Source organism: Lathyrus oleraceus, chromosome 5, assembly GCF_024323335.1.
Source record: "Lathyrus oleraceus cultivar Zhongwan6 chromosome 5, CAAS_Psat_ZW6_1.0, whole genome shotgun sequence".
Taxonomy (NCBI): domain Eukaryota; kingdom Viridiplantae; phylum Streptophyta; class Magnoliopsida; order Fabales; family Fabaceae; genus Lathyrus; species Lathyrus oleraceus.
Genome location: NC_066583.1, coordinates 2,511,278 through 2,530,698, shown reverse-complemented (window position 1 = coordinate 2,530,698; position 19,421 = coordinate 2,511,278). Strand labels below are relative to the sequence as shown.

General features: G+C 36.8%; 2 protein-coding genes across 2 annotated transcripts; one reads left to right on the top strand and one right to left on the bottom strand.

Moving 5' to 3' along the window:
* Positions 1–2,340: 2,340 nt before the first annotated feature.
* Positions 2,341–4,491, bottom strand: LOC127086463 (uncharacterized). The gene is made up of 2 exons (XM_051027225.1): positions 4,131–4,491; positions 2,341–3,389 (listed from the first exon to the last, which is right to left on the bottom strand). The coding sequence occupies exons 1-2, from the start codon at positions 4,410–4,412 to the stop codon at positions 2,556–2,558; spliced, it is 1,116 nt and encodes a 371-aa protein (XP_050883182.1). The 5' UTR covers positions 4,413–4,491; the 3' UTR covers positions 2,341–2,555.
* A 4,405-nt stretch (positions 4,492–8,896) lies between these two features.
* Positions 8,897–9,495, top strand: LOC127087704 (uncharacterized). Its single transcript, XM_051028640.1, has one exon. It carries the CDS (start codon positions 8,911–8,913, stop codon positions 9,493–9,495), a length of 585 nt encoding a protein of 194 aa, XP_050884597.1. The 5' UTR covers positions 8,897–8,910.
* The last annotated feature ends 9,926 nt before the right edge of the window (positions 9,496–19,421 follow it).

Genomic DNA, 19,421 nt, shown 5'->3' with positions numbered 1-19,421 from the left:
TCCATGACATGTTCTAGTCATTTTGCTTTAACATACTCTTTACATTTCATACTAACATTTTTTAAAATATAGAACGAATACAACATATATGTTGAATTTAGAAACACAACTTCCATGGCATTCATCAATGCAAGTTCTCAGTCTGTCGCCACAACCTTTGATAGCAAATTCTCGGAAAAGAACAACTCTTTGATCTTCTCCAGTGCTCATTTGAAGTTCTCCTCCCTTTCATGTTCCAAATAGAAAAGGTCTACCGAAAATATCAACTTTGCTGACGTAACACCAACAATCTCAAACAGTGATAGTCGATACCTATATGATCAGGATGCATATAAGAAAAAATCTAATAAATCTAAATATGCCCAAAAGATATAAAAAATCAACATCTGGCCATTACCTAGTTTTCTTGTATGTACAATAAAAAATCAATACCAAATGAAACATATTCAACAACTTCACTGAATCAGGATGTGTCCACAAGCTATCAGCAACAACATTTGAGTCCTCTATATTTTTAGTCCGGCACATGTATTTTTCTCTATGAATAAGACTCAATAACATTTGCATTTTCGTCAATGGACCTTTCTTGCTCGCATTGTATGTAGCTCTAATTTTATACAGCTAGGTAACACTGGTAAAATTTTCTAGATCTTTGTCTTTCAAAGCAGCAACTATGTACCGTGGGGCCATGTTGTACTTCGTCATGTCATTCACAAATTGTTTTTCATGAACTTTTAGACAACCCAATATGTCATGGCCTTCTAATTCCTTAGATAGTTTATGAGTGTGCAACTCATGCCTAACTATAACCTTCTAATCGCTACTATTCGGCGCAGATCTCAGTCTAAAATGACATTTCACTTTCATACTATAAATGCCCTATGAGAATTTATTTATTTCAAATGCATTCTTTCTTTTATAATTTCCTCCCCTCTCACAACTCATAATAAATTTATCTTTCCTACCTCGCTTCCCATTTGCAGTATCAAAACAAACAATTACAACAATAACATCATGTTGTTTGTCAATATTTTGTGTTCATGCTAATACTTCATATATGTCATTTACATCATATAAAAAGCATAATATCAATATCATATAGAGGTGGAAAAATATTAAATTAAACCTGTTACATAGAAAACATAATGCATCAGTGGTGAAGAACTTGTAAAATCAGTACACAAATTTGTAAAAGACTCTGCCGACTCTGGATCGCACAAATAAAGGATTTTTCTATTTTCTGCACTGCTAATATAAATTTGAAGTTCATGCAAAATTTCAGTATAGAAACTTTGAAATTTTTGATATTCCAAAAATTATTAAATTTGCAGAAGTTATTATATTTTTTCGAAAATTTTAACAATTTTTAGTTTTAGTTTAAGGTTTCTCAAGAAAATACCATAATTTTTTTAATTTCCGATATTTCTACATCAAAAAATTTCAAAAATCGAACAAAAATGCGAGATTTTCAAAAATACGAAAAAAAAAATATGTACCGTAAATTTCATATGTACTATCACAAATTTTATTTTTGGAATATTAGTAAAAGTGAACAAAATTAAAAAAAGATAAATTTTGATAAGTAAATAGTAACAAGGACATTTTCAAAATTTTGAAATATAAATGATATATATATATATTAAATTCTAACAATCCCGATTTGTTGTTGAGTTCAAAATGGAAAACTGCAAGCATATGTTGCACAATGATTCAAAACAGCACTCACACCCAACATTTCTATATCTATTTGAGTTCTTTAAATGCATTCCACTTTATTTTTTATATTATATAACACTCCCCAATTATTTAAACAACTCATCCTTATTCTTAAAATATTCATCACTTATCAAAAACTCTGAAATAAGTCCCACCAAACACTGACACTTATCAAGAACTCTGAAATAGATCCCACCAAACACTACAACAATATACTATACAATTAATTATTTATATATATTTTTCTTGCAATTCAAGTATAAAGATCGCTCTTTAATACGAGAACACTCTCAATTTAAAGCACGGCACTTCAGAGTAAATATCCAATTTCAATTCAAGTATATAATTGTGCTTAGTCTACATTACATTTTTTCAGTTTCTCTGCTTGGATTTGAACACTGAATCATATCACAATTCATGGCATGCATGATGCATACTGGTTTTTCAAACCGATGACTTTGCAAGAGAGAAAATAATGATAATAAGAGTAGAAGAGGGTTGAGGGGGTTGGGGAATAAAATGAAGTCTAACTTCAAATTAAATCGTCAAAAAAAATCTGAGAATTATTAAGGACTTGGATCCTCTCATGCTTGATTATGCGCAGTATAAGCAACATGAAAAAAATGATAAACTAAAATCAAATCGATAAAGACTTACGTAGTTCTCGGCTGCAGAATCATTTAACATACAACTATAGACATTGAAAAGCAAAATCAAATAATCAATAAGAAACAATTTCACATGAACTTAATCTAAACAAAGTTCTCCCTAATATCTCTACTTTTTCGTGACCCGAACCGTGTTTGTAAATAAAAGGTACCTTGCAGATTGAAGATGTATTAGTAGAGTGTAAACCCAAAAAACTGGCTAATAATGATGGCAAATCCAAGAGCTATTGCGATAAGGGAAGAAGCCCAAGTGAGCTTCTCTGTTATTCTAGGTACTCTATCCTTTAGTGCCTGGCTACATGAACCTATAAACACGGTGTAACCTCCCATTGCAACTACGGTTCCAACTAAGAACATCGCTAGATATGCAGCACCGGCCAAACGAGAAGGCAAAGCAAGGGCAGGCAACACCATCATCAATGCATCTGGTTGCAGTCCATGAACTATCCCTGTCGCAAATGTTGCAAAACCAATCTTCTTCTTTCGTGGTGATGGATTATTAAGTGATTCATAGACACCCACATCACATTCTCCGTTTTCTAAAGCAACACACGGGGCGGCCGCTTCTGAAGCTTCTTTAATTCCCATAGCACCAATTACTAGCAGGGTTAAACCAACCACTCTAGTGCCCCAAGTTCGGATAATTTCAATGTGAAGTCGATCCTTCAATATTAAAAATATTAAGCCAAAGATAAGTTGACCAGCATCATGACCACAACCCCAAAGGGCTCCTACCGCAGCACTCTCCAATCTGGTGCGACCAATCGATAAAGGAGCCAATGCAGCAAGGTGGTCGGGCCCTGATAAAGTGTGCAAGCAGCCAGCGAAAAAACCAGTCCAAGCACTACTTAGGAGCTCAGCGCGGATTAATTTTCCCCCAACTGCAGCTGCAGCAGGACCTCCAGCAGCCGTTTGAAACGTTGCATAGGCTGCTGGTACAATAGCTGGTTGAATTAAGATAGCTACAACAGCAGAGAGAATTACAAGAGTCCGAGCTGTTATTGCCTGAGACAAAACGCGTAACCAAATTTTTTAAAAACATATTTAAACACTGGATTTTTCAAAGGATTAAGACAAAATCGAAGTGAAGAATAGAATATCACACATAGGAAGATAAATTGAAATGTCAAAGTCACCTACATACATCAGTGTAATCCTCTAGTTGAACTTTTCATACATCAAATTTCTATTCAGGAACATGCAACTCAAAATCCATGTTAATCCTCGTGACTCATAAGCAAGACTACTTAATTAAAAATCTAAGTTAATTAAGGAATTAAAAAAAATACAAAGCCTGTGAGAATCTGACAATAAGCCCTAGTTCCAAAGCAGGGTTAAGATTCAATCAGCAACAGAACTGTTAAATTAAATCCAATAGAAATATAGCATGGAATTTAAGTTTCTACAGAAGATTCTTCACTTTTCAATCATTTTGGATCTAGCTATATAAAGAAAAGGAATCAGATGCTATGTCCATTGAAAAATCCACTGCTGAGATCAGAAAATGAATACCTTATAATATGAAATTGTTTAAATATAAAAGTCCCATCTAAATCCCTACACTTTCCCTCTAAAGCAAATTCCTCACTTCAGAATAGAATAACCAAATGATTGAATTGTAAAACACATACAGATCTCAAATTCAAAAAAATAACCCTAATTCCTAATTCAATTAATCAAATGGATTTTTCTCATGAAACATATAACAAATAAAAATTTGACTTTGATGAGAAAAAAATACAATACCTTTGGTTTCTGGAAAGCCCCAGTTGCGATCTGAGTGAGAGAATTGGGTTGGGGTACGGAACTATCTGAAGATGAAGAAAGGGTTGGGAAATCATTGGATTGTACGGAAGATGATGATAATGGAGATGGATTTTGGCGGTTGCATGAAATTGGTTTGAAGAAAGAGCGTGTTGATGGAGAAAGATTGAAGCTTGATGCATATTGAAATGGTCGATTGATAAAAGGTAAAGGTTTGAGGGTTTTGAGAGAAGGGGGTGAAGAAGACGATAGAAGCCTATCCATGCTTCTATCTCTATCTATTTTCAAAAAGCACAAATGTATGTAGTGAATGCACTAACAACAATTCTTTCCTTTAATTAAGGTTTCAAAACCCTACAATTTTATTTCTCTTTTTTTTTTAATTAATCATAATCTCAAATAATTTGATGTCCAAGATGAAATGAAAATATACTTGAACTGTACTTTAGGTTAAAAATATTTCTATTTTTCAATTTTTTTAATAACTTAAATTTAAAATTATAATTATTTAATGTATTTATTGATTTTATTTCTTATTACCACTAACTCATTTTATTTTGATATTTTATTTTCAAACTAACTAATATTAATAACTAACTCAATATCATTAATTTTTTTTTATAAATTAAGTATCTTTCGCGCATAATTGCATAAATTAATTTTACTAATAGGAGAAAATCATAATAGACAGTAAAATTAACCATGATGTAAATTCAAAATGAGTTCGAACTCATAATTTCTAGTTTAACTAGATCTCTCGTCATTATTTCAATTGACTTATTTCATTTTTTATTTTATAAAAAAATATTTTAATTGACAATTTAATTATTATTTTTAATGTTAACTATAATTAACATTAAATTTTAATAATTATAATTAATTACTAAAATCTTCTTTATATTTCAAAACTCTATTAGTAAGGGAGAAAATAAACATTGGATTGGATGTAAGACTCACCTAAAGATCTTATAAAGTGTTCAAAGTCACATTTGATTCTCAATAATCTCCTTCTCAAATTTGAGTCCATCCATTATGCTTCCCCTCAAGCGGAAATTCTTTCATTCAGAAAAACTACAAGAAATCGGTCTCTTACTCGAACCAGATTTTGATACCATTGATGGGTGGTCATGAGGGAGAAACATTCACATTGGGTCAAACATTCATCTAAATGTCAAAGATTTAACCAAACAAATGAGAGATATCACATATTCATCCAAAACTTTAAAGTGACAGGTGTATGAGTCATCTTAGTGATCAACCTCCTATTTTCTAAACAATGTGGGACTCAAAACTCACACTTATTTTTTAACATAACTCACACTTGTTTTTCAACATAACTCGCACTTATTTTTAGTCACTCATATTAAAAACAATATTTTTTATATTATTTATTTAAAAATAAAAAGTTTATGTTGAAACCATAATAAAAAAATTAATTATAAATTTTAAATAAAAACAATACATAATTTTCAAAAAAAATAAATATATTTCTATATTAAAATTTTAACATGTACTTACTCTATTAATATTATTTCCTTCATCTTAAAATAAAAATCTTTTAAAGTTATTACATGTAGATTAAGAAAAATTATTATTAAATAATTAAATATAATAACTTTACAAAACTGCTTTAATTACTATTTATTGTCATAAAATATATATATATATATATATATATATATATATATATATATATATATATATATATATATATATATATATATATATATATATATATATATATATATATATATATATATATATATATATATATATATATATATATATATATATATATATATATATATGATATAACATCTTAAAAGAAATGTAGACAATATTAGTTAAAAGTAAAGTTTATAAAAAATTAATTAATATTGTCTTGGAAACCTAAAAAAAACTAACAAATTTTTTCGAGAAAAGAGGGAGTATTGGTATAATCATTATCAGAATCAGCCGTATTTATGAATCTAACTCTAGAATTACTATTAAGGATCTAAGTTTTCTTTAAATAATTATTACAAATTTTAATATTATTTATTTATTTATTGTGTAGAGGTGGTAAAATAGGGTTGTCCAAATTGAGTAGGTGAAATTGGGCCAATATTGATTAGTGAGTGATGTTGTTAGGTCCACGTTCAACAAATCTAACATTCCATCACAATTCACATGCGCTTGCGTATGTTTGCCACACGCCTAACTCACTTTTGCCACATGCCATCATGCTCCATATTAAAACAAATAGGACAAGTAAGAAAGTGTTTATCAAAAGTAACACTTCATTTTTCCAATTTCACCTAGTAACGACACTTTTTGTTTCAAAGAGTCTAATGTGACTTCCTAAAAAATTGCCTAACAATGTATTTTATATGTGAATTTATGGAATGGAATGCATGAATATCATTAGGAAATATATGTTTTTTTTATTAAGAATAAAGTTATAATAGTGAAGAAAATGAAATAAAATGCATAAATAGATAGACTTTTTAAATTGATAACTCCGCATATTCTTCGTGGAGTGTCTTATGGATAGATAAGTGTTTTTTTTTCTTTTCATAGTGGTCATCTTCGTACCCAAATTAGGAAGAGTCCCTTATTATAAATTAAGCAACCGAGGTCATGGACCCGGAAGCTCCTAGTCCTTCATGGTTAAAAGAAAAGATTATTTGAATCTTCTATATTGTAAAAGAGCGGAGAACCTCCTCCACAATTCTAAAGAAACTTTGTCCGAAGGATCTGAAGTTCGAAAGAGCTTCCCCGTGGAAGTGACTCAGAATCCTTAACATTCTAGAAGATATGGTCGAACATAAAGATTAATTTCGTTGACCGTGTAGATCAATACAATGGTTGGCCGCGATCTACGTCTTACTCCACGCTTTCAATTGTTAATTGATTCTCTAAGTTTAGAGAGAAAGTGTGTCACTTCTCAAGTACTCAAATACATTCTCATTCACACACCAATTTTCACTTTATTACTAATCTGAGTGTTGTAGTGTTAACCTTGCAACCTAGCTCTCTCTCATTGAAAGCTTAGAACCACCGTCTTCTGGGGTCAGTAGAGCAAGCCTAGTGTCATACCCCGATTTTGGTCCTGAATTTTTTTTATTTTTGTTTGGCACTTGGCCTAGTGTCTATGCCTTTTTGATCATGGTGCTTTTATTATAAAATGGATTTTAATTATTTGACTTTTTTAATTTTCAATTTGATTTTAATTTCGAATTAAGTTTAATTCCAAATTTCAATTTAATCTTAATTGTTTATTTTACTAATGATTCAAACTCTAATTGATTTTAATTTTCAAATGAATGTTAGAGTTGGTATCAAAGTAATTTTAACAAATTATAGATTAATTTGATTTTAATTTGTCTTTTGCTGATTCGTTATTACTATTTAAATTGATACTTAAATTAGTCTTGGATTATTCCTAAAATTAAATCCATTTTTTTCAATCCAATAACCCAACTCTATTTTTAAATCCATTTTTGTTTCAAACTATACCCAAAATCCACATCCATTTTCATTATCCATTTGGAACCAAAATCCATTTCGTATCCATTTCACATCCAAATCCATTCAATCATAAAAATTAACCAATTAACCCAAAGTTCATTAATCCAAAACAATTATTCAACAAAAAAAAAAAAACAAATCCCAATTCCAAAAGAGTTCCATAACAACAACATGCATCCCTGTTAATTTTCACAATTACAATTCGTAATCATACTCATTACAAACATGGATTTACAAAGTTTCAATAAAGAAATCCTAAAACCATTCATCAAAAGCGTGAACATGCTCTTGCTCCAACATTCACTACAGCAGAACTGAGGCGTTATATAGCCTATGCAAAGACTCTTAAACCAAAGCTAACGCCAGATGCAAGAAAACCACGGGTAGACTCGTATGTTGCTCTTCGTAGGGCTGATACAAATCCTGGCAGTAGGGTTGCATATCGTATGATAGTTAGGCAGTTGGAGGCTTTAATCAGGCTGCCGGAGGCCATTGCACGTTGTCATTTGGATAATCAGATCAAGATAGGAAGGAAGAAGCAGGCAGTGGAGATGGATGTTGATAACAGGAAATCAAAATATCGATTAAGACACGCTTCTTCTTTCGTATCTGAGTTCTCACTTTCAGCCGTTCTTCACTCGAGAGTGATGCAAGTTTCTATGAAGAACAGGATCGTCACCGATCACTGGGCTTATCTTAACTGATGATGACTGGTTCACCAAAAATCACTTGTTCCACCAGTTGTCTGCTCGCAAGTTAAAATCAAAATTCTCTCACTCTGTTGAGGATGCAGTTATGTTACAGGGATTTGCTTCGCCGGGACTCCTTTCTTCGGTCTCGAAATCAAGTGGAAAGCCACTGTTTTATTGATGCAGCCTTTGTTCCTGCAAAATTTCAGCATCACAACAGTCCATTAATCCAAGATTAGCAGTCAATTCCGGTCGAAACCAGGCAAACACCAATGTGTCATCATCATCAAATATTTGGTGCATATCGGAAAGGAAAAACAGAAGATGGCTATAGCAGACAAGTGAAAAAACCAGAAGTTACAAATGAAATTAGAAAATCATAAGCCGTGAACACACCATGGTCATGATCAAATGTTATACTTACATTGGCCATATGCAAGGGTAGCCGCAGGTGGTTTATTGATCATCTGCATTACATAAATATCCTGCAATTCTGCACCAGTTTCTTTGAACGGATGCACAATACGGTGTCCATTATTACAGAATGATAAGTGGTATATCAAATGGATCATTTTGCAGCAGCTGAAGAACAATTAGCTTCTCAGAGACTTAGGCAAAAACTTGAGGAAGTGAATGTAGCTGCTCAAACTCAGCTTGCCCCTGTTCAAGACCATGTCAACTACACTCTTCAGAAAGCCTATTTTAAATGTGCATATGAGTGCTTTGATAGAAGCAGAAGGCAGGAGGAGATAAGCCATTGTGTTGAAAATTGCAGTATTCCTATTACTAATGTGCAACAAACGTTTGATAATGAAATGGCAAAGTTTCAGGAGAAGTTGAATAGATCTTTGATGGTTTGTCAAGATAAGTACGAGGGAGCTAAGCTCCAGCAGAAAACCGGAGCTATGAATGTCATGGTTTCCTGTGCTGACGATGCAATTCAAGACAGCATTAAGATGTTGCCACTTCTGACTAACAAGTTGAAGACTTCTGCTTCATCACAAACAACACATACACAAAAGAGCAGGAGATTTCTTCGAGCGGCACAAGCTTGTTACAAGAGACAAAAGCTAACGAGATTGAAGGGATGGATGTCTACAAATTCCTTCACATGGTCAAAGGCAGTTAAAAATCAATGCTCCATTTAAGTCACTGCAGTAAAAAGAATAAGATTAATAGCAAAACAGTTAAAAATCCAGAAAATCCCAATTGAGCATAAGGACAAAAACGTAGAAGAAAGCAAAACCCAGTTTACCTGTTCCAACCCAAGCATCGATTAGGCCGACCGAACCCTGACCACCCAGAAAGGGGTTTTGCAGGATACTCTTTTGAGCTCCATATGCCATCCTGAAAAACCCTAATTCGTAGAGGATAAATAGTGAAGGGATTAGTGAGAACAGGGGGCTAGAATTCGAAAACGAAAATTGAGGCGGAAAAGAATCTCAAAAAAAACCCTAAATCCCAAAATCATACCTGGATTGAAGAGGCGGAGGAGTGTGTTTTGAGCTTCATCGTCTCCGTCGTTTTCGCCGAAGGTGAGCCTCTTTCGTTTTGTTTCTCCTTAAAACCTTGGACCCTTGCATTTTAGAGTGAGAGAGATTGTGTGGTACGCGAGAGCGATTGGGGACAGAGTGATTGAGGAAGGTTGAGGACGAGCGAATGGTGGAGAGATTGAGAGAGCATTGTGAGGTTAGGAACGGGATTGAGAAATCGTGAGCGGTGAGCAAATGAGGGTTCAGTGAGATTGGGAACGGAATTGAGAGACTGAGAGAGGAAGAGATCCGTCCCAGTTGAACGCTATTCCATTTCATTTTCTTTTTTTATTATTTACTTTAAGTATGTTTAAAAACCATTTAATTCCATTTAAGTGACTTTTGGTTGTTTCCAGTAGATATTAATATTGGTGATTAACGATGATTCCTTTTTTTACCATTTCCAACTTATTCCCCTTTGTAAACCCAACAGCCAGGCGGCTGGGTTTTCTTGGGTAATCCAACAGACCTTTACTATTTATTATTTTAGTTTTTTTTTTCATTTTTTCCAATCTAGTATGGTTTATATATTTATGTTGTTATTTAAATGATAACTAATTATAAGCAGTCTATTGGAGAGAGTGTAGATTTTAAGTCTTTAGTGGAGTGGGTTCAATACCCACATATTGCATTTTCTTTATTTCTTTTAGCATTCATTTTTTTTTCTATGTTTGTGTTTTATTATAATTTCACCCATACTCGTAGTTGTATTATTGTTTAATAACACAAAATCTGTTTTTTTATTAATTTCATCATTAATTCAAAACCATTTTAAAACTATAAAAATCATTTCTTTTCTCGATTCAATATCGAGCCCATTTTCATACCCTTGTAAGTCGATTGCTTTTAAGCATCGCCATCAACCTCACATGGCTTACTCTTGGGCCTTCTTACAATGAGCTCTTAAGCAACATCAACTTAACTTTCAATAATTTCAAACCTCGGTACTTTAATTGTTTTAATTTAATATTCAAATCTTTTTCTAAATAAAGCGTGAAGAAAAAGATTACCTGGATGGAATGTCCAGTCGTAATCCCGAATATTAGGCTCAAGCTGTAAGAGCTTGCAAGCCATAAATATGCGTCTTCTCTTTAATACTCTAATATTCAAATCGTTTTCTAAATAAAGCGTGAAGAAAAAGATTACCTGGATGGAATGTCCAGTCGTAATCCCGAATATTAGGCTCAAGCTGTAAGAGCTTGTAAGTCATAAATATTCGTCTTCTCTTTAATACTCTAATATTCAAATCATTTTCTAAATAAAACGTGAAGAAAAAGATTATCCTGGAGGTAATATCCAGTCATAATCCCGAATATTAGGCTCAAGCTGTAAGAGCTTGCAAGCCATAAATATTCGTCTTCTCTTTCACACTCCAAGATTCAAAACCTCTTCTTAAAGTTGGAAGAAAAAGATTACCTGGAGGGAATATCCAGTCGTAATCCCGAATATTAGGCTCAAGCTGTAAGAGCTTGCAAGCCATAAATATTCGTCTTCCCTCCAAAACATTCATAAATATTCGAATCATTTTCTTAGCAATATTGGAAAGAAACAGACTGCCTGGGTGGAATGTCCAGACGTAGTCCCGAGTATTAGACCCAAGCTGTAAGAGCTTGTAGGTCACAAGTACTCGTATTTCAAACTTCAAAATACTTAATTCCTACCTTAATACTTTTTCAATAAAGATGGAAATGGAACATGGTGTATACCGTGCACTCCTGAGACTAGGATTCGAGATGTATATCTCGCTCATCCAAGTCCTCGCCATCACTCAAAACACATCCAACCGATCAAACTCTTTTCTCGCCGCCGTGCGATTAATCAAAAACCTTTTTCATAAACAAAAGATATATTGTCTTAAGTGATACAAAACAATGTTTCGGCCACGATTGTTGAGTAGAGATAGATGACGCTTTTCCGAATGTAGATTTATAAATCTGTTCGATGTGTGGTATGCATCCACTCCTCATCTGTTTTGGGTAAAACGATGTTTTGTCGATTAATACAATATAGCTTTCGCTAAAATCGACCAACAAACAAACATTTTTCTACCCAGAACTACGTAAGCCTTGATTTCTCTTTTGAGATACGTAGGAGCAGGATTTTTAAATCTTGTCAGGCCCACTAATAAAAAAACTTAGGTTTAGTCCTTCGTTAAAAAATCCAAAAACATTCTTTCTTTCTTTCCCACCTAATAATTCGAAAAGCCTAACATTTCAAACTAACATTAATGCACACAACTGACCTAATGGTTCCCGTTGAGTACAACGGACGTGAGGGGTGCTAATACCTTCCCCTTGCGTAATCGACTCCCGAACCCTGATATTGGTTGCGATGACCACATCTTATCCTTTCTTTTGTCTTGGGTTTTATCGATATTTCCCCTTTCCTTTTTAGGAATAAATAAAGTTCGGTGGCGACTCTGTTCAGTCCATCATTGCGAGCGTGCGACCGCGCTTCGCTTTGAAGTCGTATCCCCATTTTTTTCGAGGTGCGACAGATGGCGACTCTGCTGGGGAATTTTAATTCCTAAGTGAGTCAAGCCTAGTTAGGTCGTTTGTGTGCCTTTGTTTGTTTACCTATGTGGCTTTTCTTTATTGTTTTTATTATCGCTATTGTCATATTGATATGAATCTATTGTATTGGTTCGATTATGGTTTGGTACTTGGATACTCTGATTGCAAACCTTGTGGGAAAGACTTTTTACCCGAGTCTCGAGTAAAAACATAAGATAGGACGAGGTTGAGTAGTGCGGGTCCGCGAGATGTATTTCTCGTTGGGTCGGTACGAGAACCTCACTTAGAGTAGATTCTTGAGAGGATGTTGTCGCTCGGCAAGTAAGTTGCCGTAAGCTTCGATATTTTCTTTAGGATCCATGACTCTGAGAACCATTTGTAGAACCTTAGTTCTTTGCCCCACTAGGAAAGATGGTTGCGTAGTGTGGGTCTGCGAGATGTATTTCTCGTTGGATCGATGCGAGAACCTCACTTAGAGTAGATTCTTTAGATGGAGTTGATGCCCGGCAAGTAAGTTGCCGCAGGTAGCAAACAGTCTAATGGATCCATGACTCTAGGAACTTTTTCAAAAAAAAAAACCTTAGACCATACCTGGTGAGAACCATGTTCTATGCAAAGCAATCAGACTTATCCATGCCTTAAGCCTATTGAACCTATGCAAAAAAAAAATGCATTACATTCATACATTGCATCAACATCATAAAAAAGCAAGCTCTTAGTTGTCTCTTATTTGTTTCAGGAATTGAGAACTTGAAAATGACAACTTCAATAAGACACACTTTCACGCTTAAGTACAAGGAACCTAAGTTGGACAGTCTGAAGGGTTTGATCTCTGATTTGTCTCTCAGCAGACGTGATGAGTTTGGAAAAAGCTATGGGAAAATTTTGAGCCTTCTAAATAAGAAAGTTGACTATGGAATTATCGGCTCTCTGGCACAATATTATGATCCACCTCTACGTTGTTTCACATTCGCTGATTTCCAGCTAGCTCCCACTTTGGAAGAAGTCGAGAGGATCGTGGGTCTCAAGTTGAAAGATTTTAATCCGTTTCCAAAGCTCGAAGAAGATATGGGCCCAAAGAAGATAGCTTCGGCCCTAAGTATCAATGTCCCGACTGTTCGAGACAATTGGGCTGAAAAAGGGGGTTGCAAAGGTTTTGCCGCGATGTTTTTGGAGGATTTAGCTCTAAAGTTTAAGAAAAGTGGAAACTGGAATGCATTCTATGCTGTGGTGGCTTTATTGATCCATGGGATTGTGTTATTCCCAAATGTTGAAAAATTTGTGGATCAAGTGGCCATAGAAGTCTTTCTCTCTGGCAATCCAGTACCATTTCTCTTAGCTGATATTTACTATGCCCTTCATGCTCGACATGAAAAGAGGGGTGGAATGTTATTGTGTTGTGCTCCTTTGCTTTACACTTGGTTCATGCAACACATGCCTAAAGAAGGTCCTTTTGTGGCAAAAGAACTTAAGTCTCCTCAGAAATTAGCTTCTCTCACCGCAAGTTCCATCAGATGGTATATCCGGGAGTGGGAAACCCCAGACATTATAGTCAGCTGTGGGGAATTTCCTAATGTACCGTTGTTAGGTACCAAGGGTTGCATCAACTATAACCCTATGTTATCTCGATTACAACACGGTTACTCCATGGATAGTCCTCCCGACGCAAAAGACTTACAGCCATTTGTGCTCTCTGACATCCAAGCAAGCAATCCTGATGTAAGAGCAGTACGAAAGGCTTGGTTAAAGGTTGTAAGAAAGGGTAAAGAGTTTGGAAAGAGAAACATTCTTGCCAAAGAACCCTACACGCAATGGGTGAGAGAAAGAGTTGAGAAAATCCAGTTGCCATATATCTTAAAGGCTCCAGCTTTTCCTAAAACTCCTGAGCCCGAGCCCATACTCCCTGAGGACATGGAGAAACTCGTTACTAAGGTTAAGGAGCTCGAAGTGGAGAATGCCGATTTACGAATTCAGATGAACCAAGTTATCTTGGAAAATCAGAATTTGAAAGAGGAACGTAAGGGAAAAGCCCAAGAACTTGAGGATAGCAACAAGAGAGCTAGGCTATTGGAAGACCAGAAGGATGATCTTGATCATATCCTATTGGGTTCCACATCAGTGATCCAAACCAGGAAGGAAGAGCTCAAGAAAGCTGAGTATAGGATTTGTGAGTTAGGGAGGCTGTTGGATAAATCTCTTATGGATAAAAAAGAAATTAAGCTTGACTTTGAGGCACAGATCCGTGACTTGAGGGACGCTCTGAAGAAGTGCGAGGAAAAGTTGTCTCGCGAGATCCTCCAAAAGGAAGAAGCTGAAAGAAACTGTCACCATCTCAGGTACCAGTTAGAAGAAGCTACTAGGAGGTTTGCAGTTTTGGAGAGCCAGGAAGGTGATGCGGCCTACTTACTCCTAAAAAATGATTGTGTGTACTGGAAGAGGTTGTACAGAGAAGCTAGAGCAACCTTAGATGAAGATCAAAAAGTCATCAAAGAACTCCAAGAGCTCTATGTTGAATGGAATGGCAAGTTCCGCAACTTGGCTAGGTTTGTTAACCTTAACATGTTGGAACTCCCAGAAAAACTCCAGGAAGCGGACTGGTGTATGTGTCCAGAAAACACGCCTCCTCAAGTTTTCAACTTCGTCAAGTTTATCAAGAAGATGATGAATGAGCTCACCACAGATCTGGCTACGATCTTAAGAGCTGAGACAGAACTTAAGTTTACTTGTACTTAAATTTGAATTGTTGGTGTTTAAATCTTTTTGTATTCGAATCATGTGTACTTGAAGTTAAATCCCTTTGTATTCGAATCTGATTTTAATTAATGGAAGTTGTCGTTTTGGGTCTCAATTATTACATGTTGCTCTTATATTCTAACATTGCTTGAACAAATAATAAAGATAACTAAGAGTTTTGCAAACAAGATGCATCCATACATGCATTCATACATTTTCAAAAAAAACAGAGCCTCATTTTGTCCTTTCTTCCTCCAGTTTCACACTAAATTTTCAACACCAGTATAATACTCGTGCCAGAGCTCGTCAAAGAATGGCAGATCAAGAGCATGAATTGGAGCGAGTGAGCTCAGAGCTCGAAGACCTGCGTGGAAACATGGGGCAGGTCATGGAAATATTACAAGTCATCAGGGCAAAATTAGACACCCAAACAACGGTTGTTTCAGAAATCGCCGGTCCCACGATTGAACCCCAACCTGCGAGGACGGTACCAACAACCTGGCCAACCTATGGCTTACCTCCCGGTTTCACGCCTACGGTTGAAGGCGCCCCTGGTTTTGCACCATCCGCTCAGCAGACGGCTCCTCTACCGACCATCAATGAAAATCATCCCGTGGTCCACACGTTCGCACCTCCTCTCGTTCGTGCGCATGTGCAACCTTACTTTGAGGATCAACAACATGCCCCTGACTTTTCAGACGAAGATGAGGAAAGGCAGGAGGACCTAAGAGGGATGAAGGAGAACTACCAGCTGCTTGAGAAGAGATTGAGGGCTATGGAAGGTGACCAAGTTTTTGGTGCTACAGCTAAGGAGATGTGCCTGGTGTCCGGTCTTGTGATCCCTGCAAAGTTCAGGACCCCAGATTTCGATAAGTATGAGGGCCACTCGTGTCCTAAGAGTCACCTCATTATGTACTATCGAAAAATGGCTGCGCATGTGGAGGATGATAAACTCATGATACATTGCTTCCAGGACAGCTTGAGGGGTGCTCCCTCCAAGTGGTACTTAAGCCTTGATCAGAGTAGGATCCGTATTTTCAAGACTTATCTGATGCCTTCATCCAACATTACAAGTACAACATGGATATGGCCCCAGATAGGAGACAACTGCTCAGCATGTCCCAGAAAGACAAGGAGTCTTTTAAGGAATACGCGCAAAGATGGAGGGAAGTGGCCTCGCAAGTCGAACCACCTCTAGCTGAGAAGGAATTAGCAGATTGGTTCATGGATACAGTCAAACATGTGTTTTATGAAAGAATGGTGAGTAGTGTGTCTGCAAGTTTCTCTGATCTGGTCGCCGTGGGCATAAAGGTCGAGTTGGGACTGAAGAATGGAAAGATGGTGACTACCTCTGAAACATCTGGTAGTAATGCCAAAAAGTTTCCTGGAGGGTTTCAAAGAAAGAAGGAGGGTGATACGAATGCAGTGTCAACCAGTCAAAGGAGGAGTCATTCATGGAAGAAGCAACACCAATTTGCTCAACAACAACCGATTTATCCAGTACAATACGTTCAACAACTGTATGTGGCAGCAGTCACACCAAATTTTAACCAACCACAAGCTCATGTTTATCAACCCGCTCAACAATCGCCGATATACCAGCAGGCGCCAGCGCCACCTGCTTATCAACAACCGAGGGCGCAGGCTCCTCGTCCGCAAAATCCCCAAAATCAAAATAGGGTATAGAGAAGTAGACTTCCGTTTGCTTCAATCCCTATGACATACACTGAATTGTACCCATCATTGCTGCAGAAAGGGTTAGTGACTCCCAGATCTTTGGGTCCTCCACCTAATCCTTTACCGCCGTGGTACAACCCAGATGCCCATTGTCCGTTCCATGGGGGTGCCCCTGGACATGATTTAGAGGGATGTTATGCTTTAAAACATATTGTGCGAGACCTGGTTGAGAAGAAGATTCTGTCATTTCGAGACGTCAGACCCAATGTCAAGAATAACCCTTTGCCAGCACATGGTGATGTTAATGCCGTCGAAGAGGCTTCTGATGTGTGTGTAATCAAAAACGTGGAAGACGTTAAAACTCCGTTGCTAGCACTTCATGCAGGATTGGTGAGGGCTAGATTAATCGACGCATGTCACGATAGCTGTGAGGAATGTGCCATTCGGCCAAAAGGATGTAAAGTGGTACGAAATGACATTCAGAATTTGATGAATCAAGGGGTTTTACAAATTTCTGGTCCAACAATAAATGAGGAAATTTCAGTCATTGAACCCGTTTTTAATATACCAGAACCGTTTGAGGTGACTTATCACGGAAGAGAGGTTGTTCATCCATCACCTGTGGTAGTTTGCATGCCTACCCCATTCCCTTTTGAAAGTACCAAGGCAGTACCCTGGAAGTACGACATAACAGTGGTAGATGGAGTGGTAGATGGAAAGCCCAAAATTGCTGAAAGTAAGGAAGTTTTGGAGAATGTTGACACCGACATCACTAACATCGCAGGGACAAGCAGGATGACCCGCAGTGGTCGGATTTATACTTCCAATTTTAATGTGAACCCTCAAGAGCCAACAAGGGGAGCTGTAAATGTAAATCCTACCCCAAAACATGGAGGGGCACTGCCGGCCGTGCAAACAGATGAAGCAAGTGAGTTCCTAAGGATAATAAAGAAATCTGACTACAAGATAGTTGATCAGTTGCATCAAACACCATCAAAAATATCTATCTTGTCTTTGCTTCTGAATTCCGAAGCTCATAGGGAGGCTCTGCTGAAAGTGCTTGCTCAGGCTCATGTTACCCAAGATATAACGGTCGGCCAATTCGATGGAGTGGTCGCCAATATCACAGCCTGCAACACTCTAAGCTTCAGTAATGAGGAGCTGCCCAAAGAGGGGAAGAATCACAACCGCGCTCTGCATGTATCCATAAAGTGCCAAGAAGATGCTCTGGCTAGAGTTTTAGTTGACACTGGATCGTCCCTCAATGTTCTACCAAAGAGGGCACTTTCTAAATTATCTTATCAAGGTTCAGAGTTGAAACCTAGTGCGCTTGTGGTGAAAGCATTTGATGGTTCACGAAGGACAGTAGTTGGGGAGGTAGAGTTACCGATACAGATTGGACCGCATGTATTCCCCATAAATTTCCAAGTCATGGACATAAATCCAGCTTATAGCTGCCTTTTGGGACGCCCATGGATACATGCCGCTGGGGCAGTAACTTCTACTCTACATCAAAAGATGAAGTTCGTTGTCGATAACAAGCTCGTTATCATCTCAGGTGAAGAGGATTTTATCATCAGTCAACTCTCCTCTTTCCGTTATATTGAGGCTGATGAGGATGCCTTAGAAACCTCTTTTCAAGCCCTTGAAATATCCAATGCCACACTTGAAGAGGTTAAGGATCCTATTGAGAAAACTAGCTTGTCATTCGCCTCTTTGAAGAGCGCAAAATCAGCAGTTGAAAGTGGAGGCCCTGCAGGTTAGGGGCAAGTCATCAGTGTCAATGAGAAAAATGACCGTTTTGGTTTGGGGTAAAAGCCTTCTGCTAATGGAGGAGCCCTGGTCCCTGCGAAGGACCGTGTGCGGAGCATACAAGAGGTTTTCCTGAGCAAAGGATTTATCCATGGAGAACAAGTTGGTGCAGTGGAAGATGACACTGAAGATGGAGAGACATCAAATCTGATATACCGGTGTGAAGCAGCCCTAACAAATTGGGAAGCAGTTGAGATTCCAGAAGTTTTTCCTGTGTCAAAGTAATTGTTGTTTTCCTTTGTGTGTTTTTTTGAAAATCCTTAGCTCTGCCCAAGGCTAATGGATCATTTGTAGGGCCCCTTTTGAATTTCAAAAAAATCATTATGACAAATAAAGAGCATTTTGTTCAAAATCTTGTCGTTCATTTTATCTGTTGTTTTTCTTAAAATGGCAATCCTTTCAGAAAACTACAAAAATATTTTTTACTTCTTTTGCATTTTATTTCCATTTTTCTAAAAAACCATCATTAAAAAACATGCAGAATGATCAATAAACCAGTTGAATTCGATGACCCCACTACTTCCTATAATTTTGAACTCCCCATTTACCAAGCGGAAGAGGAGAGTGAGGAAGATTGTGATTTCCCTGAAGAATTGGGAAGGATGCTCGAGCACGAGTCAAAGGCCCTTCAGCCACATCAAGAACCAGTGGAAACAATCAACCTTGGCACCGAGGAAGACAAGAAAGAGGTCAAAGTTGGGACTGCACTTGAGGCAAGCATCAAAGAAAGATTGGTCAAGTTGCTACATGAATATGTGGATGTATTTGCTTGGTCGTATCAGGATATGCCAGGTTTAGATACCGATA

What these genes read in the sequence shown, in the direction of transcription:
- LOC127086463 (XM_051027225.1), bottom strand. Translation starts at nt 4,412, where the DNA reads ATGGATAGGCTTCTATCGTCTTCTTCACCCCCTTCTCTCAAAACCCTC. An exon ending in GGGCTTTCCAGAAACCAAAG is followed by an intron (nt 3,390 to 4,130) that starts GTATTGTATTTT and finishes GTTTTGTCTCAG; the next exon opens with GCAATAACAGCTCGGACTCT.
- LOC127087704 (XM_051028640.1), top strand. Translation starts at nt 8,911, where the DNA reads ATGGATCATTTTGCAGCAGCTGAAGAACAATTAGCTTCTCAGAGACTT.